The sequence below is a fragment of the Hypomesus transpacificus genome, chromosome 3 (assembly GCF_021917145.1).
Source record: "Hypomesus transpacificus isolate Combined female chromosome 3, fHypTra1, whole genome shotgun sequence".
Classification (NCBI taxonomy): Eukaryota; Metazoa; Chordata; class Actinopteri; order Osmeriformes; family Osmeridae; genus Hypomesus; species Hypomesus transpacificus.
In genome coordinates, this window is record NC_061062.1 from 3,944,425 (window position 1) to 3,964,480 (window position 20,056).

The window sequence follows — 20,056 nt, forward strand, 5'->3', positions numbered from 1 at the left end:
AATATAAACAGTATTAACTGTATGCATACAAATTGTAAGAAAGATACATATTCAAGAAACACGCATAATGCAAGGGATTCAAGAGTAAATTCTCAACTCGAGCTGTCAAGTCATGACGTCAAATCCCTGCGACTGTTTACATGCAGCGGTAACATGGCACTGTTTCCAGCGTTTGCAGGATTAGCGAGTAAAAAAGTTGACGAACCACCTAAAGGTAAGAATCACATGTCTTGTTTATAGATATGTTGTCTCCTTAGTTAACATAACTGATGTCGAAATATCTTTTAGTGGCTTTCTATTCAACACTGCTGCTTTAGCTACTCTACTCGTACTAAATTAACGTTTTGGCTACGTCTTAATCTTTAATGAAGATCAAATCATCAAACTTATTAAACGTAGTGCTACGTTAGATAGTTGCAATCACATTCACATTGCTCCCCTATTACGTAGTGTAAAGAATGTGAACGCAAATGCATGAACATACAGCAGTTTGCGTCGGTCCAAACAAATAGGCTATGTAACAACAGGTGGGTTGTTATTTGAGGGAGAACTCAAAGTGAATGCCGCGGGGAATGTATAAACGTTAAACTGTGAAGCTGAGGACAGCAACAGGCTCAACAGCAGTTACACCAGCTCAGACTCAGTCAGCAGTTCTTTTGACACCTCACCATCTACTCATTTCTCATTTTTATTAACCACAGAGATTGTATATATGCTTCAGTTTACAGCATGCTTACACGTTCCCATTGACAGTTCTCTGGACTGGGCTATCTTCACTGCCTCCATGTCTCCCCTCCCCTCCCCCCCCCCCCCCCCTCTCTCTCTCTCTCTCTCTCTCTACTGATACCTCAATCGTTCTTAATGCAGCTGTCACCAGAGCTGATCCATCCTCAGGCTGAAAGCTGAATGCCTCAAAGAGCTAATTGCTTAATTGATTAACCATTCCTCTCTCCCCTGCCCGTCACAGAACTGGAATGGCTGACCAACCAAAGTTTCCGCTCCGACGAGGCCCTTTCCCTTCACCAGCGTGCGGTAGAGAAGTCTATCCAGGTCGAGCAGCCAGCAGCAGATACAAGGTACCAATGCTGGCTGCTGCACAGTCATCATAAACCTCCTAAATCGTTATGCCATTACTCCCTACAGTCCACCATGATTCACTGCAGCCCTGTACAGTTAATGTGTTGCTCTGTGAGATGTGTTTAAAAGCATTTTGTGTGGTAGGCCTAATGGCAACTATAGAAGCGACTACAGGGTTAGATATATTTGGCTTCAAGCATAGCACAGAGGCAGCAAAGGTGGGTATGCTGTCGGTAGTCTTTTATATATCAATAATTTCATGTATGTATGTATGTATGTATGTATGTATGTATGTATGTATGTATGTATGTATGTCTGTAACGAATGTCTATAATCCATCCATGAATCACTCTTCAGACTGTTGTCAAGTGAGGAGGAGGAGGACCGGAATGATGTATCGTCCAAGAAGAGGAAGAAGAAGGAGAAGAAGAAGAAGAAAAAGAAACACAGGAGAAAGAAGAGTGGGAGGCCTTCGGACAGCAGCGGCTCGGATTCAGACACCGTCTATCCCAGCGACCTTCTGAAAAAGGATGCAGAGGAGCCTAGGTATGACCCGTGTCCCTTTGATCACGACCATTCGTTCTAGAACTAGGAACAATGTCTGTGACTTTGTGAGAAACAGGGAGAGTGAGAGTGTTTCTGGGAAGCGTGTCGGGGAGGTTTGAGCATCTTGGACGACTGCCAAGGCTCTTGTGTCTGAACCAGCCTGTATCTGAAATTGTACGCTCTACACACACACACACACACACACACACACACACACACACACACACACACACACACACACACACACACTCTGTCCCTCAAGGACAGACTCCCCATTAAGAGGTTGAGGTAACTCATCTATCTTCCGAGATCTCCCACTGTCTCAAACACTTCCCAGGGAGCAGGACCTTCATGGTAGAATAGATTGTTACTTTTATGTGTACTGTGTTACTTTGATCTCTTTAGTGATCGTCTGTCTTTCTACCCTGTCTGTCTGCCTACCTACCTGTCTGTCTTTCTGTCTGTCTGTCTGTCTCTTTTCCTCCAGTCAGCAGCCCCAGGTCCAGTGTCAGCTGGAGGGGAAGTTTGCGTGGCTGGATGACCTCCAGAGTCCCCCTGCCCAGCTCTTCTGTCTGGACCGCAAAGCAGACTCTGCCAACTGGCAGTACAAGTCTCTGTACAGGGGAGACATTGCCAGGTAACACCCCCCTCTTTTTCCCCTTCCGTCTTTTTCTCCCTCTTGCATCATTCTCTCCCCTATTGTCTCCACAGGGAGGTTACCTGTTTCCCCCGTTTCTTCCCTTCCATTCCCTTTTCCTCACCCCAGTCTTCCTCTTCTGAGCTCGTCTCTCTCAGCTCACCTGTCTCATTGTGTTCCAGGTACCGGAGGAAGGGCCAGTCCTGTCTGGGCCTGGACCCACGCAGGCAGGCCATCAGCTGGGCCGAGTCCGATACCTCAAACAGGAAGCGAACTGACAAGAACAGGAAGCAGACAGAGCGCTACTTCTGCTCCTCTGCCCACCCTCTGCTGAAAGCCCCTCCCGTTCCCTCCCTCCCCGGGGCGCCTGCCCCCGGCCCCACCCTCGAGTACATCCCCCTGCCCCTCTGCCCCAAGGAGGGGGGTGCTGGGGCGGGATCTGGACCCGTGAGCTGGGTCAACCCCCTAGGGGTGTACGATGACTCCACCTCCCTCTGGCTACAGGGCCGTGGCCACAGTGAGCAGGCGCAGGCCCAGGAGCCCTCCAGGGACAAGGACAGCGGCGCCGCCCTGCTGGCTGGGAGGGTGGAGGACTTCAACAGGAGGTTGAGAGAGACGCCCACAGACACTCAGCTCTGGTTGCAGTTCCTGCACTTCCAGGTTTGTAAACAAGTTATAGGTGGTTAGTATGTAGGTAGTTGGTACATAGTTAGATGGTTGGTACATAGTTAAATGGTTGGCACATAGTTAGATGGTTGGTACATAGTTAGATGGACGCTGTTAGATTAGTCATTTAGAAGACGCTCTTATCCAGAATTAAATGGCAACCACCAGTTGCCATTTTTACTGACTTTTACTCCTCTTTTCTCCTCTCATCTCTCCTCCCAGGATGAGCTGTGGGATGCGGGAGGGTTTGGGGGGGAGGGTGGATCGAGGGAGGCGGAGCGTGGTGGCCGGTCGGTGCGAGCGTCCGTGGAGAAGAAGATGAGCATCGCGGAGCGCGCCTTGGAGAGTAACCCGGGGTGCGTGGCCCTGCAGCTGGAGAGGCTGCGTCTGAGCCGGGAGCTGTGCGAGCCTGCAGCCCTGCAGAAAGAGTGGAGGAAGCTGGTGTTCCTGCATCCCAACAGCGCCCCCATCTGGAGGGAGTACCTGCTGTTCACACAGAGTCACTTCAGCACCTTCTCCGTGTCAAAGGTCAACTCCGCCTACGGGAAGTGTCTGAGCACGCTCGCTGCTGTGCAGGATGGAAGTATGACGTCACACCCAGCCCTGCCCGGCACCCAGGAAAGCATGCTGGGTAAATGAGTTCACACACTACTCTGGACCAACATTAACCAGCCTCCCTTTTATCCTTTGGTCTGCCTGCATGTCCCTCACACCTGTAGTCCTGGCTGACAGAGACGTCTGCTACTGCAGACTGACAGCCCCCACCCCCCTACCCCTGGATTGGCTGGCTCAGCTAGGTGTGTGTGATGACTCACGTCATCTGCTGCAGTGGCCTTGTCCGTGAAAGGGGAGACGCGCTGTAGGTTGCGGATGATGTCAACAGCCAATGTAAATATTAGTACAGCAGACGTGAACACACAGCAGAGCTGGATCAGGTTTCCCTGTGTTGCTTCCACTTCCTGCTGTCCTGCTGTGTTCCTGTCCTGCTGCATCTATCGACCTGCTGGTGCCCAGCATCTGACTGGCCTGAGTGTTTTCCCTGACAGAAGGGAGGGAGGGAGAGGGGGAGGGATGGAGTGGAGATGGGTGGGTGGATGCAGGGAGGTGAGGAGCAGGCAGATATGGAGTGCAATGCGCCGGCTCTGGTTTCAGCTGCAAGAGATTTTTCTTCTATAGCTGAATGTTGAAAGCAACTATCTGGATCTGTCAGTGGAGCTTCATCTCTGGTCCTGGTCACAGGCGCCATCCAGTGGTGAAGCAGGGATAATGCATTACATGCAGTGTGATATGAAGGTTAAACATTGTCGTGTTTTTGGTTATTCCCTCTGAGCTATAGACAGGCAGGCAGAGGAGCAGAATTAGAGCTATCTGTCTGCTTCCTGCTCTGGTCAGGTCACTTCCTGTTTGAGGATTCTGACCACACCTGTGTAGTTCAGATGACCTTTTGAAATTCCCTGAAATGACAGGCTTAGTCATGGCTGTAGAGGATGTCAGAGATCTCCTCATGGAGGAGAGGATAGCTGATTGTGACAAACACGATGTCAGGTGTAGTAGTGTCTTTTAAAGAACTGTCAGAGGGAGGGTTGATTAACCCTGACTCAGATCAGTTTCTGTAGGATTCTCATGCCCTAATTATCCATAAGAATAATCAGAACCTCATGAATACTAAGATGAATAATTAAGAAAGTAATAAAGGCTCGTGAAAGTCATGTGACCTGGGGGTGGAGGATTTGATTGGCCTGTTGAATATTTAATTCCGGAGAGATTATCTGGTATTTCTTTCTTTCCCGGTCTCATCATCACACACATACACAAACACATACATGCAAACACACACAGTTTTACTCACAAACACACACACACACACACACACTTATACACACAAACACACTCTTACACACACACTTCTTTCTCATCCTCCTCATTAAGGCTTCCTATGCTTTCATCTCTGAAGTACCTAGCACACTAATCTACCTGCTTTGAATCATGCAGGAATGGGGCTGTCTTAACGAGTCTGCCTTTTTCCCCTGCCCTCCTCCCTTTCTTCCTCTGCCTCCCTCCTTCCCTCCCTGCCTCCTCTCTCTGTCCATCTGGCCGCCAGACATCTTTGTGCAGCAGTGTCATTTCCTGCGTCAGACGGGACACTCTGAGAAGGCTGTGTGTCTGTTCCAGGCTCTGCTAGACTTCACCTTCTTCAAACCAGACAGCGTTAAAGACCTGCCCACCAGACAGCAGGTACACACACACACACACACACACACACGCGGCTCAGAGTGTCAACAGGACTGTAGAGAGTGAGAAGACATGATGGGTGGCTGTGCAAGTGCTTGTGTCACGTTTGTGACACTTGTCGCACAGTTTGATGCGGCGTGCGTGTGTGTGTGTGAGAGATAAGAATGCGTTTGTGTCTGTCGGAGACTGAGGCATGATCGCGCATATAATCTGTTCTAATGACCACCTTCCTGCATGTGTTGACATGTTAAACACTTCATTTGCATTCATTACCTAGCTTGTTCAACAACGCAGTGTGTGTGTGTGTGTGTGTGTATGTGTGTGTGTGTGTGTGTATGTGTGTGTGTGTGTGTGTGTGTGTGTGTGCAGGTGGAGTTTTTCGAGCCCTTCTGGGACAGCGGGGAGGCCAGGGTGGGAGAGAGGGGCGCCCGAGGCTGGAAGGCCTGGATGCTTCAGCAGGAGAGAGGAGGCTGGCTTCTCCCTAATACAGGTAACATACTATACACACACGCACACACACACACAAATGCACACACACAGTGTATAACCTCAGCGATGGGTGTGTTTCAGATGAGGATGCTGATGATGATGAAGATCTGGAAGAGGAGCTGAAGGACAGGACCTGGCCAAAGTGGAGGATCTGGTTGGACATTGAGACATCCCGTGAGGCCAACCATTGGCTGCCCTGGAGGCCGGACAAAGCCAAGGGCCAATCGGTGGAAGACTGTGAGGACCCAGACAGACAGGTATTGGCTTAGGCCTCTGAGCACATGGGTTTTTATTATGAAGCTGGTGTATTTATTTATAAATACTTATTGTTATTTTCTCCTCCTTCTCTTCCCCTCTCTCCCCCAGGTTCTGTTTGATGACATTGGTCAGTCTCTGATTCGTGTGAATAGTCCAGAGCTCAAGCTACGTCTGATGTTTCACTTCCTGCAGTTCCTGGGTTTGCCTACAGGGGCACTAGACTGCTCCTCTGCCCACACCGCCCCCTGGTGGAGCTCACTGCTTGAGGACCTGTCTCTCCTGGGGGTGGTGCCCCAAGCTCAGCCGCCCCTCACGGCATACCACCTCCCAGCCCCATTGTTCAGCCCTGTGGGACACATGACCACCCTGCAGGGTGCCAGGAAGTGGGCAGATCTGGGCAAGGAGGGGGAGGAGTTTCTGACCAACGTGTTCCAGATGCTTCTGCCCCTATTTCCTTCCAAGCAGAGAGCAGTTCTGTATCTCTGCTGGCTGCAGTACGAAAAACTCAAGGTACCTACTTTCCCCACTTCTTTAGTCCTCTCTACTCTGCTGCTCTTTCTCTTCTTGCTCTTCCCTCTCCCCATTCAGCTCACCTTCATCTCACCTCCCTGATCCAGGTGCTGCACTGCGTACGACGTGGCAACAAGCGCCGTCTTCGCGTCCAGGGGAAGAGGAGCAAGCGCGTGGCCAAGGGTCTCCTCAAGGAGCCTGAGAACCGCGGCTGGCTTCCTCTCTGGCGCGAATACGCACACCTGGAGTGGCTTCTGGGTAATCTAGCAGACGCCCGCAAGGTGTTTGACTCCGCCCTGGTGCTGGGTGTAACCGGGGGGCTGGCTGACTCGTCCCTCTGCCACCTCTGTCTGCTGTACGCCCAGCTCGAGGTAGAGGAGGCAGCAGGACAGAGCGTGGCCGGGGGGGGCCACGGTGGGCAAGCCACGGGCTCAGCTGCTGTGTACGTGCTGACCAAACTAGCTGAGGGGGGGAGCTATGAAGCCTTTTCTGGAGAGCTGGCTCCCATAGCGGTGCTGAAGGCTAGGAGGACCTACGAACTGGCCCTGCAGACCTGCCTGGCTGGCCTGGAGAAGCAGGAGGACCCTGGGAAGGAACTGACCACTCTGGGGCAGAAGCTTGGTGGCTTGGGGCAGTGGAACCAGCCTAGCCTGGTGTCGGGCCTGGTGGGCTGCTACGCCCTGTTCCAGTACCTGACTGTGGGGCCGGAGGCTGCTGAGGCCGTGTATAGCCTGGCCAGGGAACGGCTGGGCCAGCTCCATTCCAGGCCTGACGCTAAGAGTGAAGCTAACCAGGCTAATGCTAACACGAATCCTAACCCAGCTAGTGGCGCGAGTGCCAACCGGCTAGCCTCAGAGTGCGAGTACCTGGCTGTCCAGCAGGCTGCGCTGTTGCACTATCACACCAGCACCAGTGTGTACCCGCTGCGACCCCTCAGAGAGACCCTCACCTCTGCCCTGCGGCTCCACCCCACTAGCGCCCCCCTGTGGAGGCTCTATGTACAGGTGGAAAACCGTTACCACAGTGCCGGCAGGGCGCGGAGGTTCTGCCACGGCGTTGCCAGGGGCTGTGCCAGTGTTGTGCCACGGCTCTTTGCCATCAGCGCGGAGCAGCACAGGAAGCAGCTTCTGGATTCTGCCCTCAGGTGAGAACACAGGAGCTGATTCTACAGCAGTCAAATGCTGTACCACCAAGCTAAACCCAACATACCTGTCTCTGAGACCGTAGTCTTTGTACAGCCCCGTATCCCTCCAGGCTACTGCAGCTTGTATCTGAGTAACATATCGGGGGTTGTGTGAAGGGTATGAGATGTAATGTTGTAATATGGGTGTCTCTATGTACAGGTCTTGTTCCCATGGCGAAGCACTCCCCACCCTGCCAGAGAACGGACTTAGCAACCGTATCCGCTCGCTGTTTGAGAACGCCCTAGCGACCGAGCAGGGGGCCCACTGTCCCCTGCTGTGGAGGATGAACATGCACTTCCTGGTGAGACAGGAACAGGATACACACACTTAACAACAACCTTCCAGTAGATGATATTACACCAGCTGTGTCTGCATTGGAGTGGGTTAAAGTTGTCATGTTTCTTTGTGTATAGTTGCGATGAGTAAGGTTTCCATTTGGGTGGTGATGTTGTGTGTTGTCCAGGTGTCGGATGGCAGTGTGGAGAAGGGCAGGGCTGTCTTCTACAAGGCTTTACAGGATGTCCCCTGGGCCAAGGTCAGCACATCAATACCAAATATTAGGAGCGGGAATCTTTTGGGTACCTCACAATTTGATTCTTGGGGTCATGATTAGATTAAAAACGGATTTAGGATTACACATAGCCCCAATAACATAGATTTTTTTACATTTGTGAATTGATAGAAGACTGAATCGCATTTCGATTTTTTCCCCCACCCTTACAAAATATATCATACGACTGTGTGTGCAGTCTAAAACGTTTAGTACCTTTTTAACTCCATTGTGTATGTAAACTGTGTGTGTCTCTCTCCACAGGGAGTGTACATGGATGCAGTGCGTCTGTTCCCAGAGCACATGCAGGAATATCTGGACCTGCTGACAGAGAAAGAGTTGAGACTGAGGTTACCCATGGAGGAGATGGACATTCTGCTGGAGGACTGACGCTACCCATGATGCATCGCTGCTACCATGCCTGGAGAGGCTGGTTGGATAGACATCAGATTTCATTGGAACCGCTGTGACACTGTGAATTTGGAAATATAAATATTTTGATGGATCCAATTTGAATAATTTACCTGTTTAATAAATGTTACTTTTTACGTTTTCGTTTAGAAGCAGATTTTAAATTGACGGTTCAAATTATAAAAATCACTACTCTATTAAGGGGTTTGGCTGTATTTACACTGCATGACTCAAGTGACTTAGTTCCAATTTGTTTTAGTGATAGCCAACTCTCATTACAACAGTTAGTGTGAGGTGTTGTAGCAGTAGGGTCAGAGTTAACGTGTAAATGCAGAGAGAGTTAGGACAGAGAGCTTTACATTATCAATACAAACTTTATTGTAAATACAAATCCAGAGGTGTGTAGTTTGCCATTGTGCCAACATGTAATACTCAGCCACGCTCAGACACAACATTACAGCCAAAGTATAGAAGCCTTTGATTCTACAGATAGGGGAAATGAACAGCTAACATCAAGTTAAGAGATCTGCATGTGAGTCTGTGGATGGCAGGGGTACCATCCGGCTAAAATGAATCCTGCTGTGCAACCTTCTTGAGATCTGATCTGGGACTGGACTGAAGGCAGCTGTGAACAGAAGTACCTATCCCATCAGGTTGAATCAGACAGTTCCTAAAAGAATGCAGGAAGTAGGATTGATGCCTTTCTATTTTATTTTACAGAGAATGAAGTAGTGAAAGATGTCGGGCCGGTTGCTAAGAGAGGAATGATGGGGAGGGATGGAGGTTTGGGGGAGGAATTGGGGGAGTAACCATGGGGGGTTGGAGGTTTGGGGGAGTGACTAGGGGGGGGTGGGGGTTTGGGGGAGTGACCAGGGGGGGTTGGAGGTTTGGGGGAGTGACCGGGGGGGGTTGGAGGTTTGGGGGAGTGACTAGGGGGGGTGGGGGTTTGGGGGAGAAACCAGGGGGGGTTGGAGGTTTGGGGGAGTGACCAGGGGGGGTGGGGGTTTGGGGGAGTGACCAGGGGGGGTTGGAGGTTTGGGGGAGTGACCAGGGGGGGTGGGGGTTTGGGGGAGTGACCAGGGGGGGTTGGAGGTTTGGGGGAGTGACCGGGGGGGGTTGGAGGTTTTGGGGAGTGACCAGGGGGGGTGGGGGTTTGGGGGAGGTTAGAGGTACAGTCCCTCGGGTGTCCCTTCCTGCTTCTTGTAAAGGACGTTCTCCTTGGACTTCTTGAAGTCCTCGTTGGTAACCTTCATCCTCCTCTCCCTCAAAGCCATCAAGCCTGCCTCTGTACAGATAGCCTGAAGGGAGAGAGGGAAGGGGGAGAGGGTGTAGAAAGAAAGAGAGAGACAATACATTGGAAGAGAGGAATGGAAGAAAAGGGAGGGTGGTTAGATCCAGATCAGGAGAGGGTCTCAAACATGTCCTGTGAAAGACCTCACCAACAACATCACATCTCAACTCTATATTCACTCCCCCCATATGTGTACTCCCATGATGCACCTTTATGTCTGCTCCTGACAAGTCATCCTTAGCCAAGATGAGCTCGTCCAGGGTTACATCATCCGCCACGGTCATCCTGCTGGTGTGGATCTGGAAGATCCTCCTCTTGGTCTTCTCATCCGGCAGGGGGAACTCGATCTTACGGTCTATACGACCTGGGGAAGGAGGGGAGGACAGGAAGTTAGGGAAACTACTGCTACTGTGCTGTTGGGGTAGGTCCAGAATCTGTGTGTGTGTGTGTGTCTGTGTGTACCAGGTCTAATCAGAGCAGGGTCCAGTGTCTCTATGCGGTTGGTGGCCATGATGACCTTGACATCTCCTCGTGAGTCGAAGCCGTCCAGCTGGTTGAGAAGCTCCAGCATGGTCCTCTGGATCTCCCTCTCTCCTCCTGAGTTAGAGTCATACCTGGACGAGGGACACACACACACACATTAATAAAGACACACTAGGCTATAACACTCAGGCACCTACAATTCTCTATGCACACACACACACACCTCTTGGTTCCGATAGCGTCAATCTCGTCTATGAACACGATGGAGGGGGCGTGTTCCTCGGCCACCCTGAACAGCTCTCGGACCAGCTTGGGCCCGTCTCCTAGGTACTTCTGGATCAGCTCCGAGCCAACCACGCGCAAGAAGGTAGCCGACGTCTGGTTGGCTACTGCCTTGGCCAGCAGGGTCTTACCTACCAATCAGAGAGGATAGGATGATGACCAAGAGGAAAAGGAGGAGTAGGAGAGTCACATGTAGAAGTACCATGGTGTGGAAGACCTGAGGGTGTGTGTGTCTGACCTGTGCCAGGAGCTCCATAGAGGATGACCCCTTTGGGAGGTTTGATGCCCATTTCCTCATAGTACTCTGGGTGGGTCAGGGGCAGCTCCACTGACTCCTGATTGGACCACACACCAGCAAGTGTTGTCAGTCAGGACAAACAGCCAATCAGCACCAGGCATTGAGCATCAATCCATTTAAAAAGTACAAACACACCAATCATAAATGACATAAGGTGAATGATATGTATATGTTTTGTGTGTGTGTGTGTGTGGGGGTGTGTGTGTGTGTATGTGTGGTGCTCCTGACCTTGATCTCCTGGATCTGGTTGTCCAGTCCTCCTATGTCAGCATAGGTCTCCTGAGGGGCTTTCTCCACCTTCATCACCGTCACCAAGGGGTCGGTGTCATCCATCAGCACCCCGATCACTGCATGGACCTGAGGACACACACACATTACACACACACATTACATTACACACACTAGCACAAGCACCCCCACCCTACCTTGTGGTTGAGGAGGACAGAGCAGCCAGGCTCCAGCAGGTCCTTGTCCACGAAGGACAGGATGCTGACGTAGTGCTCCGAGCCCACCGAGGTGGACACGATGGCGTGGTTGTCATCGATGATCTCCTCCAGGTTCCCCACTGACATGGGGGTTCCTCTCAGGTCATCCACCTTGGAACGCTCCTCCTAGAACATTTCATCACATATATGAGTATATATGAGAATATGAGAGAGAAAGAGAGATATAGAGAGAGAAAGAAGCACACAAATAGGAGCAGGTGAGAGATAGTGAGTACCCTGTTCTTGGCCTCTAAGGTTTCCCCCAAACAGAGAGAACAAGACAATCAAAGTTCCACAGAGGAAGATGATAGAAGGTGAGCCAGAGAGGCATGTGAATACTGTACCTCCTGCTTCTCCTCCAGAGGCTTCATCTGCTCCTGGTTCCTGATGAACTCCTCCTCCATGAGGAGGTAGTCCTTGATCCTCTCCTGCTTCAGCAGCTTCAGACGGCACTGCGTGTGTGGGGTGACTGGAGAAGGGGTGGAATCAGTATAGCAAGGCTAAAAAAACCTGAGGGCTCAGCTTTGTTTTCTAGTTAAGATATTCCCTAAAGGTTTGGCAATGTAAAGTTCTTGTGTACAAAGCTTATTTAAATGTATGGGGTGAAAGCACGGCCAGATTTCAGGGGCATGGTTTTCTGTGTGTGTGTGTGTGTGTGCATGTCATGATGAGACGCCCGGATATTAAGATGAGAATTGCTTGCGTGCGTGCATATTGTATGCGTGTGTGTACCTAGAGGCAGCTTGCTGGCAGCATCAGGCCCCTTTGTCCGCTTCTTCTTCTTGCCAACTCTGGTGGGGATTGGTGGCTCATACTTCTTCTTCTTGTCCTAAGAAAAACGCAGTTAGCCTGTGTGAGGGAAGTATCCATTTCCACTAACAGCCCAGCATCAACTGTTCTGAACTGTTAACAGCCGATGAAAAGTGGGAGAATATACAGAATGAATGAAATAACCATTTTATGGTCCATCACTTGACCGTTCTGAGTTAGATGGGTCGGTAAAGCGACAACTGATCCCTTGTTCAACTGAACAGTAAACTGAAAACAATATAACTCGTGACCACACATGTAGACATGGTCAAAACCGCTATCCTTCGTTAACACAGACCATAGCAACAGGTTATAAATGCAGTTGAGCAACATTCGCGGCCCCACACGGATAACACACATATCCCCCCCACTACAACTCTAAAGACCATGACACTAGCCTTTTTTATTTTATCAAATATATTAGCCTTCTAGACCAAAAGGGTTACACGGATACCGTTAGGGAAGTTATTTGTGTTGTTGAAAAGAGCTGAAGTGCTATTTACTGTATAGATTCGATAAACAAAAATTGATTAACTTGAGCCTGACTGAGAGGTGTTTACCTTGTCATCTTTCTTTCCTCCGCCGGGACCGTGTCCTCCGCTTTGACTTTGACCCTAAAACGAACAATATTAATTACATTCTCATTACGATACCTGGAAACATATAGAATGGTCGTGAAACCACAGAAGTAGTAGCAAGCAAGTAAACGGTTCTACTGTACTGGCAATAGGTGAAACGCTAAAGTAGCTAGCTTAGCAGCTAGCAGGCTAATTGCGAGCTAACACTTACTGTCCAGATTTATGGACCGTAAGAATAGAAAATAAACACTACGATTAGGTTAAACATTAAAAAATAAAGGTGCATGACCACTCGTATATTGGCCGAGATAACATGTGGATAATATACACTATCATAAATGATATTGTAAGAGCTGGAAACTGCTGGCTCACTTACCATTGCTTTTTCAGTCTGTCGCCGTCGCTGACATTATACGTCATCCGATGGCTGGCAACTCAACGTCGATCAAAAAAAGTGTCAGCGTGAAAACTATGGAAGCAAATCAGTAACGTTAATTATAAAGTGTTTTAATTTAAACACCATCAAAATTGTTGTTTTTTAATTCACCACGTTAAATTGAAATAATAATGTATTTCTGAATTTTACAGTTAGAATTTTTTTATCAACATTTTTTTTTCATTACATTGAAATAAAAAATAAAGAGGTGAATTCAAATTTGATGGTGTTAACATTTCAATATTAAGTATTCAGTGTCTTTTAAAATTCAAAACATGATGTCACTGATTTGCTTCCATAGAAATTTTTAACAAATTAAAATCTAAATTGTAATTTTTTTGTCAGTTAAATATTTATGAAATACGTTTACAATATGATTGCGATTGAATACGCGTGAACTGAACGATGGTAGATAGGAGAGAAAGAGAAATCCTCTATTGGAAGACAGAAATGTCTTGTAGTCAAATAGAAATGGTCCAAACTACTTGTGTCATTATTGATAAACGTGTCCAGAGAAAGGTTAAACGAACGGCCCAGAACCAATACGTGAGTTTCCGCATATGCAGTATTGGACCCAGACTGTCCAATAGATGGAGCTGTTTCTCCGCGCTGACAACGTCCTTGTTTTCTCTGACTGAGGTTTGAGGATGAGAAAGACAGAGAGGTGTTTTTCCACTCCAGAGCACAGCTATTTAAAGATGTCAGCAGAACCAGCTGACCACCCACCCAGAACTGCTCCCCAGCCAGGGTGGGACTATACTTGTAGCAGCATCCAGCCTACCTGGACCTGTGTGGCTAAAGCCTCTCTCTCTCTCTCTCTCTCTCTCTCTCTCTCTCTCTCTCTCTCTCTCTCTCTCTCTCTCTCTCTCTCTCTCTCTCTCTCTCTCTCTCTGTCCGTCTCTGTCTCTGTCTCTGTCTCTGTCTCTGTCTCTGTCTCTGTCTCTCTGTCTCTCTCTCTCTCTCTCTCTCTCTCTCTCTCTCTCTCTCTCTCTCTTTCCAACCCCCACCCCTTTGTCTGCCTTTTGGTCTCTTTTCCTCAATTAGGCCGACACTAAGATGACATCAGTTAGTCTTTCCCCGACCTCTGTTCCAGCTGTGTGCGTATCGCTGACTGCCCCAGTGTACCGGCGGTGTGTTTGTTTGTATGTGTGTGTTGTGCCAAGAAGAAAGGGCAAAGCATCTTACTTGGCACCAGTTTCAGACAGCCATGCAAGGATCCCTCCACCTATCCACACTGCCTGCCATCCTGCCAGCCTTTCTCACCCACCTTATTACCTACCGCTGGGGGTGTCAATGGCCTCTGCCAACTCACTCAGCCTCCAGAAAATCACTTGGCCCCAAGCTGTTATCCTCCTGGCTTTTGATGCCAGAACATTGTTCCTCTGCATCACAGTTTCAGTCCCTTTTGTCCCTCCCTCTTTCTACCAGTTTTCCTCTCAATTTCACTCACTTTCTCTCTCTCTCTCTCTCTCTCTCTCTCTCTCTCTCTCTCTCTCTCTCTCACTTGGTCTCACTCACTTTCTTCTCATCCTCTCACTCTTTTTCTCTTAGCTTTTTTCTTTTCTCTTCTTCACACTCTCTTTCTTTGACTTTGTTACCAGTCTCACCTTGCTCTGATTTCACAGAGCGTGCCAGGGTTGGAAATTGAATTTAATTCACAAAACATTACTGTGACATAAGTAGCTTAGCGCTGCCTCTTTCTGCTAGCATTAGCTTAGAACAGCGGTGAGTGCTGCTGAGCTAGGTCAGATGACATAAGCATCAGTCACACTGACACAGCCAGCCGTCCTCCAAACACACCAGGGTCAAATACTTATTACTGTATGTGTGAATGACATAAGGTACACTTGATTTAGTTTGTCACTTCAATGGAACTGTAGTAAACAGCCCTCAAAGTACAAAACCACATTACAGTAAGGTGAGCTAAATCAAGTGAACCTTAGCACAGATTTCAATCTGAACTCTGTAATTCAACCCTAGTTCTGCTCCAGTGGCCAGTTTGGTCTCAGGAGCTCCTGTTAGAGAGCCTAGGAATTTGGCCCGTGAAGAATGCTTGTTAAGGTTCCAGAATACTTCTAGAAGGTTCTGGATCAGTGTCACCAGGAGCGTCCCTTGTCCCAGTCAGACAGGATTAGAACGAGAATAGTCATGTATGATGTATGAGACCAGGGCACTGTGACATCATCAGCATCCCACCCCTCTCTAACCCCAGGCAATTACCAGCCTGCTCCTGGCTCCCTCCTACCCTCTGTCTCCCTTCCTTACTTTCCCATCTGACCTAGGGTGAGGCAGAGAGCATCTGACTGGTTTTATTACAACCACCAGCCAACCTCCATCATCATAGTCATCTCTGTCTGTGTGGATAAAACTCATATTTCTCATGTCTGTGTTAGAAACCTTCCATCCTTCTATCTTCGTTTTATCCTTCCGTCCTCGCGTGTCTTTTGTTTTGCACCTTCCCCCTGTTCCTTATGTATCTCCTCCATCCCTCCATCCATCCCATCTGTGTGCTGGCTGCTGCATTATTCACTTCATGGCCTTATCTTTTTTGCTTCCTCCCTCCTTCTTCCTTCTTCTCTATATCCCCCTCTACTCGTTCTCTCGTCTTCCTACTCCATCCCCCACTCCTTTCTTTCCCATCCGCCCTCCGATGGTCCGTCTGTTTCACCTGCAACATATTCTGCACCGCTTGCTTCTTTTTTCATTGGTTTGAGTGTTTGTGCATTTCAAGCATGTTAATGATCCCAGCATTCCTCTCTCTCAGTCATTGGACAACAGATTAGCTGTCACATCAGTGACAGTGTGTGGAGTCTGTCCTCGGTTGATGACAGCTGTCCCTCATCTTCAACACGAACACGGACAAACTCGTTTACCGTGCTACACAGTCGTAAGCATCCTTTATCTTCATTACAATGCTCTCTTTATCTCTCTCTCTCCTTATTTATATATATATATATATATCTTTATCTCTCTCTCTCTCTTTATCTCTCTCTCCTCTCTCTCTCCTCTCCCTCTCCTCTCTCTCTTCTCTCTCTCTCTTTATCTCTCTCTCTCTCCTCTCTCCTCTCTCTCTCTTCATCTCTCTCCCTCTCCTCCGTCTCTGACAGGCTAGCCTGGTCCGTCGCTGTCAGGCTTTCCAATCTGAAACGGAACGATGGACATTTTTTCAAACTGTCAGTTGCTTGTACTTTCAAATAAAGCTGAAAGTACCAGTCTGCTTTCCTCTGATAAAACTAATGTATTCCTGCAGCTTGGCTATTTCAGGGCTGAAATACTGTCATCTGATTTCTTACTAACATGTCTTACTGGCATTTAGCTGCCTCTCTGTCACATCATTAAGTTACATATCTGTCCAGGGCTCTCTATAACAGGTTTAATTCACGCCATCATAGAAATAATCTATCCAACAGGCTACTTCATCAAATCCTACTTTATAGAACATACATATATGCCCCCAAGTCCTTTCTCCTCCTACAGAGTGTGGATGACACCATGGTTACAACTTAACAAACGCAGGGGAAAGGGTCAACATGGTGATCTAGACCCTGCCCCTGGCAGGATTCTGCCGAGGATCACTTGATTTACGAGTTACGTGAAGAAGGGGATGGAGAGAAGGGGAAGGCAACGCAAAAAGGGCAAGAAGAATGGAAGAGGTGGAGTGAGAGAGAGTCATGGAAATAGATCGAAAAATAGAGGAGATAGCAGAGAGAGAGACAGAGAGACAGAGAGAGAGAGTGAGAGAGAGGAGGGGTTGTAGAGGAGATGTGGAAGGAAAGGGTGAGGGAGAGGAGGAGAGGGAGAGAGGGTGCTGTGAGGGTAGAGAGTCAGCAGAAGCCTCTATCCCTCCAAAAGATGTCAAGGCCAGGAAGCAATTATAATAACAGACAGCTGACAAACCAGTCACCTCACAAAAAGAAGGGAGAGAGAGAGAGAGAGGGGCGGAAGAATAGAGAGAGAAAGACAGTGAATAGCCAAGGTGATTCTCCATCATCTGTTGTACCGAGTGAAAACGGCAGGTGAAAAAAGGGGGGAGAGAGAAAAAGTGTGTATTTTACAGTAAGTGTGTGAGCATGTGAAAGTGTGTTTAGTCGTGTGTGTATGGCAAGGAGTGAAAGACAGACAAGGACAGAGAGAAAGAGAGAGGGGGAGAGAGAGAGAGAGAGAGAGAGAGAGAGAGTGAGAGAGAGAGAGAGAGAGAGAGACAGAGAGAGAGAGAGAGAGAGAGAGAGAAAGCAAAATATAATACTGCGTCCTGGCACTGCTTGACAAGCTAATACTGGACTTCTGCCTCCATCCTTCAAGAGTGTCTCTCACTGGCGTATATTTGTTCAAACAATTAGAGTGATAGAGATACAGAGAGCTGGCAGACTCACACTCAGAAAGGACTCCCTGCTGGTAGAATGTGTGACGCGCTGCATGTGTGATTAATTTTTCACCTGGGGATGGTTGTCTATATTAAACACAAAGGTAGTCACTCTAATACCTGAAGAAAAGAATGGAAGAGTAGGCGGTGGGGAGGAGGATGCGAAGGAGGAAAAAGGGGGAGGAATGGATGAAGGTGTGTGCATTTCAACCCACAGGGACCCTCCTCTCTCCTTCTCCACCTTCATCCACCTCCCTCCTCCTCTCTTCTCCTCCACCTTCATCCACCTCCCTCCTCCTCTCACCTCCTCCACCTTCATCCACCTCCCTCTTCCTCCCAATTTCTTAGGTTGCACATCCTGTCAGGGATGCAGAAACAGACTCGAGATCATTTGAATTATTCTTTATTGGATATTCCAAACTGTCAAACCCAATACATTTGCTGAGCTTGAACAGTACAGAAATATATTGACCCCATATGTCACACACACAACATAGTGAGTAGAGAGTGTGTGGAGACCATAGACAAAGAGAGAGAGAGAAATACTCCTTAACACCAAAGTACATATCTTGGTGATTCGTATTATCCCCTCACATGAACGTCTGTGTCCGACCACCCGGTGGTTTGTTCCTGGTCTCCACAATGTTTTCTGATGATAGTTCTGACAGTATATCTCCCATACGTGTGGAGAAATGCATTTCTGCATGCAGGCGATTCAGATAGCCCACGGGTATACGTCTCTTTGTATGCAGACATAAATGTTTAATGTTCATGCACACACACACAGAGGATGTGCTGCCACGCATAGAGATAAGGTGTGCATTATCTCAATGATGCATAGGCATGTGTGTGTTCATGTGTGTGTGTGTGTGTGTTGGTATGTGTGTGTGTGAAATGAGGTACTGTATATCAGTATTCTTGTGTTATAACTGGTGAGCTAGTCAAAAGCTGGAGGGATTCAACTGTGACATCGCTAGCCAATCAGGAAGCAGCTCCCAAGCTCTGGGACCTACAGCTAGACGTACCTCGAGGGCACGGCATGCTGGGATATATACTAGACAAGAGGAGGGAACAGAAGAAGAGGAGAGGAAAGGGAGAAATGAGGAGAGGAGGATAGGAGAGGAGAGGAGAGAAGAGGAGATAAGAGGAGGAAAGAGGATAGGAAAGGAGAGGAGTGGAGGAGAGGAGAAAAGAGGAAAGGATAGGGGAAGAGAAGAGAAAAGAGAAGAGTATACAGAAGTGTGTGTGTGACTCTAATGTCCTGCTGGGAGGTCAGGAGTAAACCAAGCTGCTGTCTGCACTCCTGCTGGCAGATGAGGGATGGTGTGTGTGTGTGCATGTATGTGTGTGTGTGTGACTCCAGGGGGCTGGAGACACAGCATGGCTGGTGTAGTGTTTTGAGCCCTGGTGAGAGGCGGGGGCTGCAGAGCACCAGAGGAACTGTCGGAGAAAAGGAGCGATTACTATGAGACAGGGTGGGAAGTGGGTGTATGTGTATGTGTGTTAGATGTAAAGCAGGTTTGCATTGACATAACATGAATGTGGCTGTAAGTACTCTGCCTGCTTGAAGGAATTTTCAGGTGACATAGACACTGACAAAACATGGCAGCGTTGAGAGTATTTCTGTTAGCGGTGAGGAGGGGAGAGGACAGAAATTCTGTCATCCCTTCTGGTCTTAATGTACCAGCGAGAAGCTGCTAGTCATTCTCCTCATGGCTGATTTCACAATATGAAAGCTTTAGACAAACTCTCTTTCTCCCTTCCTTTCATCTCTCCTCTCTGTCTTTCCTCTCTCCTCTCCATCTCCCTCTCCTCTCCATCTCTCTCTCCTCTCCATCTCTCTCTCCTCTCCTCTCCTCTCCTCTCCTCTCCTCTCCTCTCCTCTCCTCTCCTCTCCTCTCCTCTCCTCTCCTCTCCTCTCCTCTCCTCTCCTCTCCCTCTCTGTCTTTCCTCTCCTTTTTTATCTCTCTCTCCTCTCCCTCTCTTTTTCTTCATCCCTTCCACTCATTTTTCTCTCTCTTCTCTTTCTTTCTTTCTTTCTTTCTTTCTTTCTTTCTTTCTTTCTCTCTCTCTCTCTCTCTCTCTCTCTCTCTCTCTCTCTCTCTCTCTCTCTCTCTCTCTTTTCATCTCTTCCTCTCATCTCTCTCTTCTCTCTCACATTCTCTTTCTCTTCTCTTGCCAATCTCTCTTTTCCCCCTCCCCTTCCCTCCTCACAAACGCTCACGCACACAGAATATACACAGTAGAAGCACTGGACAAAGTTATGCTTCTAAACATATATCTTATTCTGTGAATAAAATGTACGTGTTTGCATATGTGTGTATGGATACATGTGTATATTTGTAGTTTATTATCTGTGAGACATGCATCTCTCTTTTGACAATGAATTGTGAATGTAACGTGATGGAATCCATCTACACCACAGCATTGTTGTGAAAAATGTTCTTCGACTGTAGTTAGTGTGCTGACA

At 48.5% G+C, this 20,056-nt stretch overlaps 2 protein-coding genes across 2 annotated transcripts; one reads left to right on the top strand and one right to left on the bottom strand.

Annotated features, from left to right (window-relative positions):
- Nucleotides 1-107: 107 nt before the first annotated feature.
- nrde2 (NRDE-2, necessary for RNA interference, domain containing) lies at nucleotides 108-8,717 on the top strand. Its single transcript, XM_047014264.1, has 14 exons — nucleotides 108-214; nucleotides 968-1,076; nucleotides 1,435-1,623; nucleotides 2,111-2,260; nucleotides 2,443-2,920; nucleotides 3,149-3,557; nucleotides 5,028-5,161; nucleotides 5,528-5,648; nucleotides 5,729-5,904; nucleotides 6,014-6,415; nucleotides 6,523-7,559; nucleotides 7,759-7,900; nucleotides 8,063-8,134; nucleotides 8,414-8,717. Exons 1-14 carry the CDS (start codon nucleotides 154-156, stop codon nucleotides 8,537-8,539), a joined length of 3,606 nt encoding a protein of 1,201 aa, XP_046870220.1. The 5' UTR covers nucleotides 108-153; the 3' UTR covers nucleotides 8,540-8,717.
- A 927-nt stretch (nucleotides 8,718-9,644) lies between these two features.
- Nucleotides 9,645-13,209, bottom strand: LOC124462828 (26S proteasome regulatory subunit 4-like). The gene is made up of 11 exons (XM_047014498.1): nucleotides 13,164-13,209; nucleotides 12,770-12,823; nucleotides 12,132-12,228; nucleotides 11,744-11,868; nucleotides 11,340-11,525; nucleotides 11,143-11,271; nucleotides 10,855-10,951; nucleotides 10,558-10,747; nucleotides 10,314-10,465; nucleotides 10,061-10,215; nucleotides 9,645-9,858 (listed from the first exon to the last, which is right to left on the bottom strand). Exons 1-11 carry the CDS (start codon nucleotides 13,164-13,166, stop codon nucleotides 9,724-9,726), a joined length of 1,323 nt encoding a protein of 440 aa, XP_046870454.1. The 5' UTR covers nucleotides 13,167-13,209; the 3' UTR covers nucleotides 9,645-9,723.
- Between the last annotated feature and the right edge of the window lie 6,847 nt (nucleotides 13,210-20,056).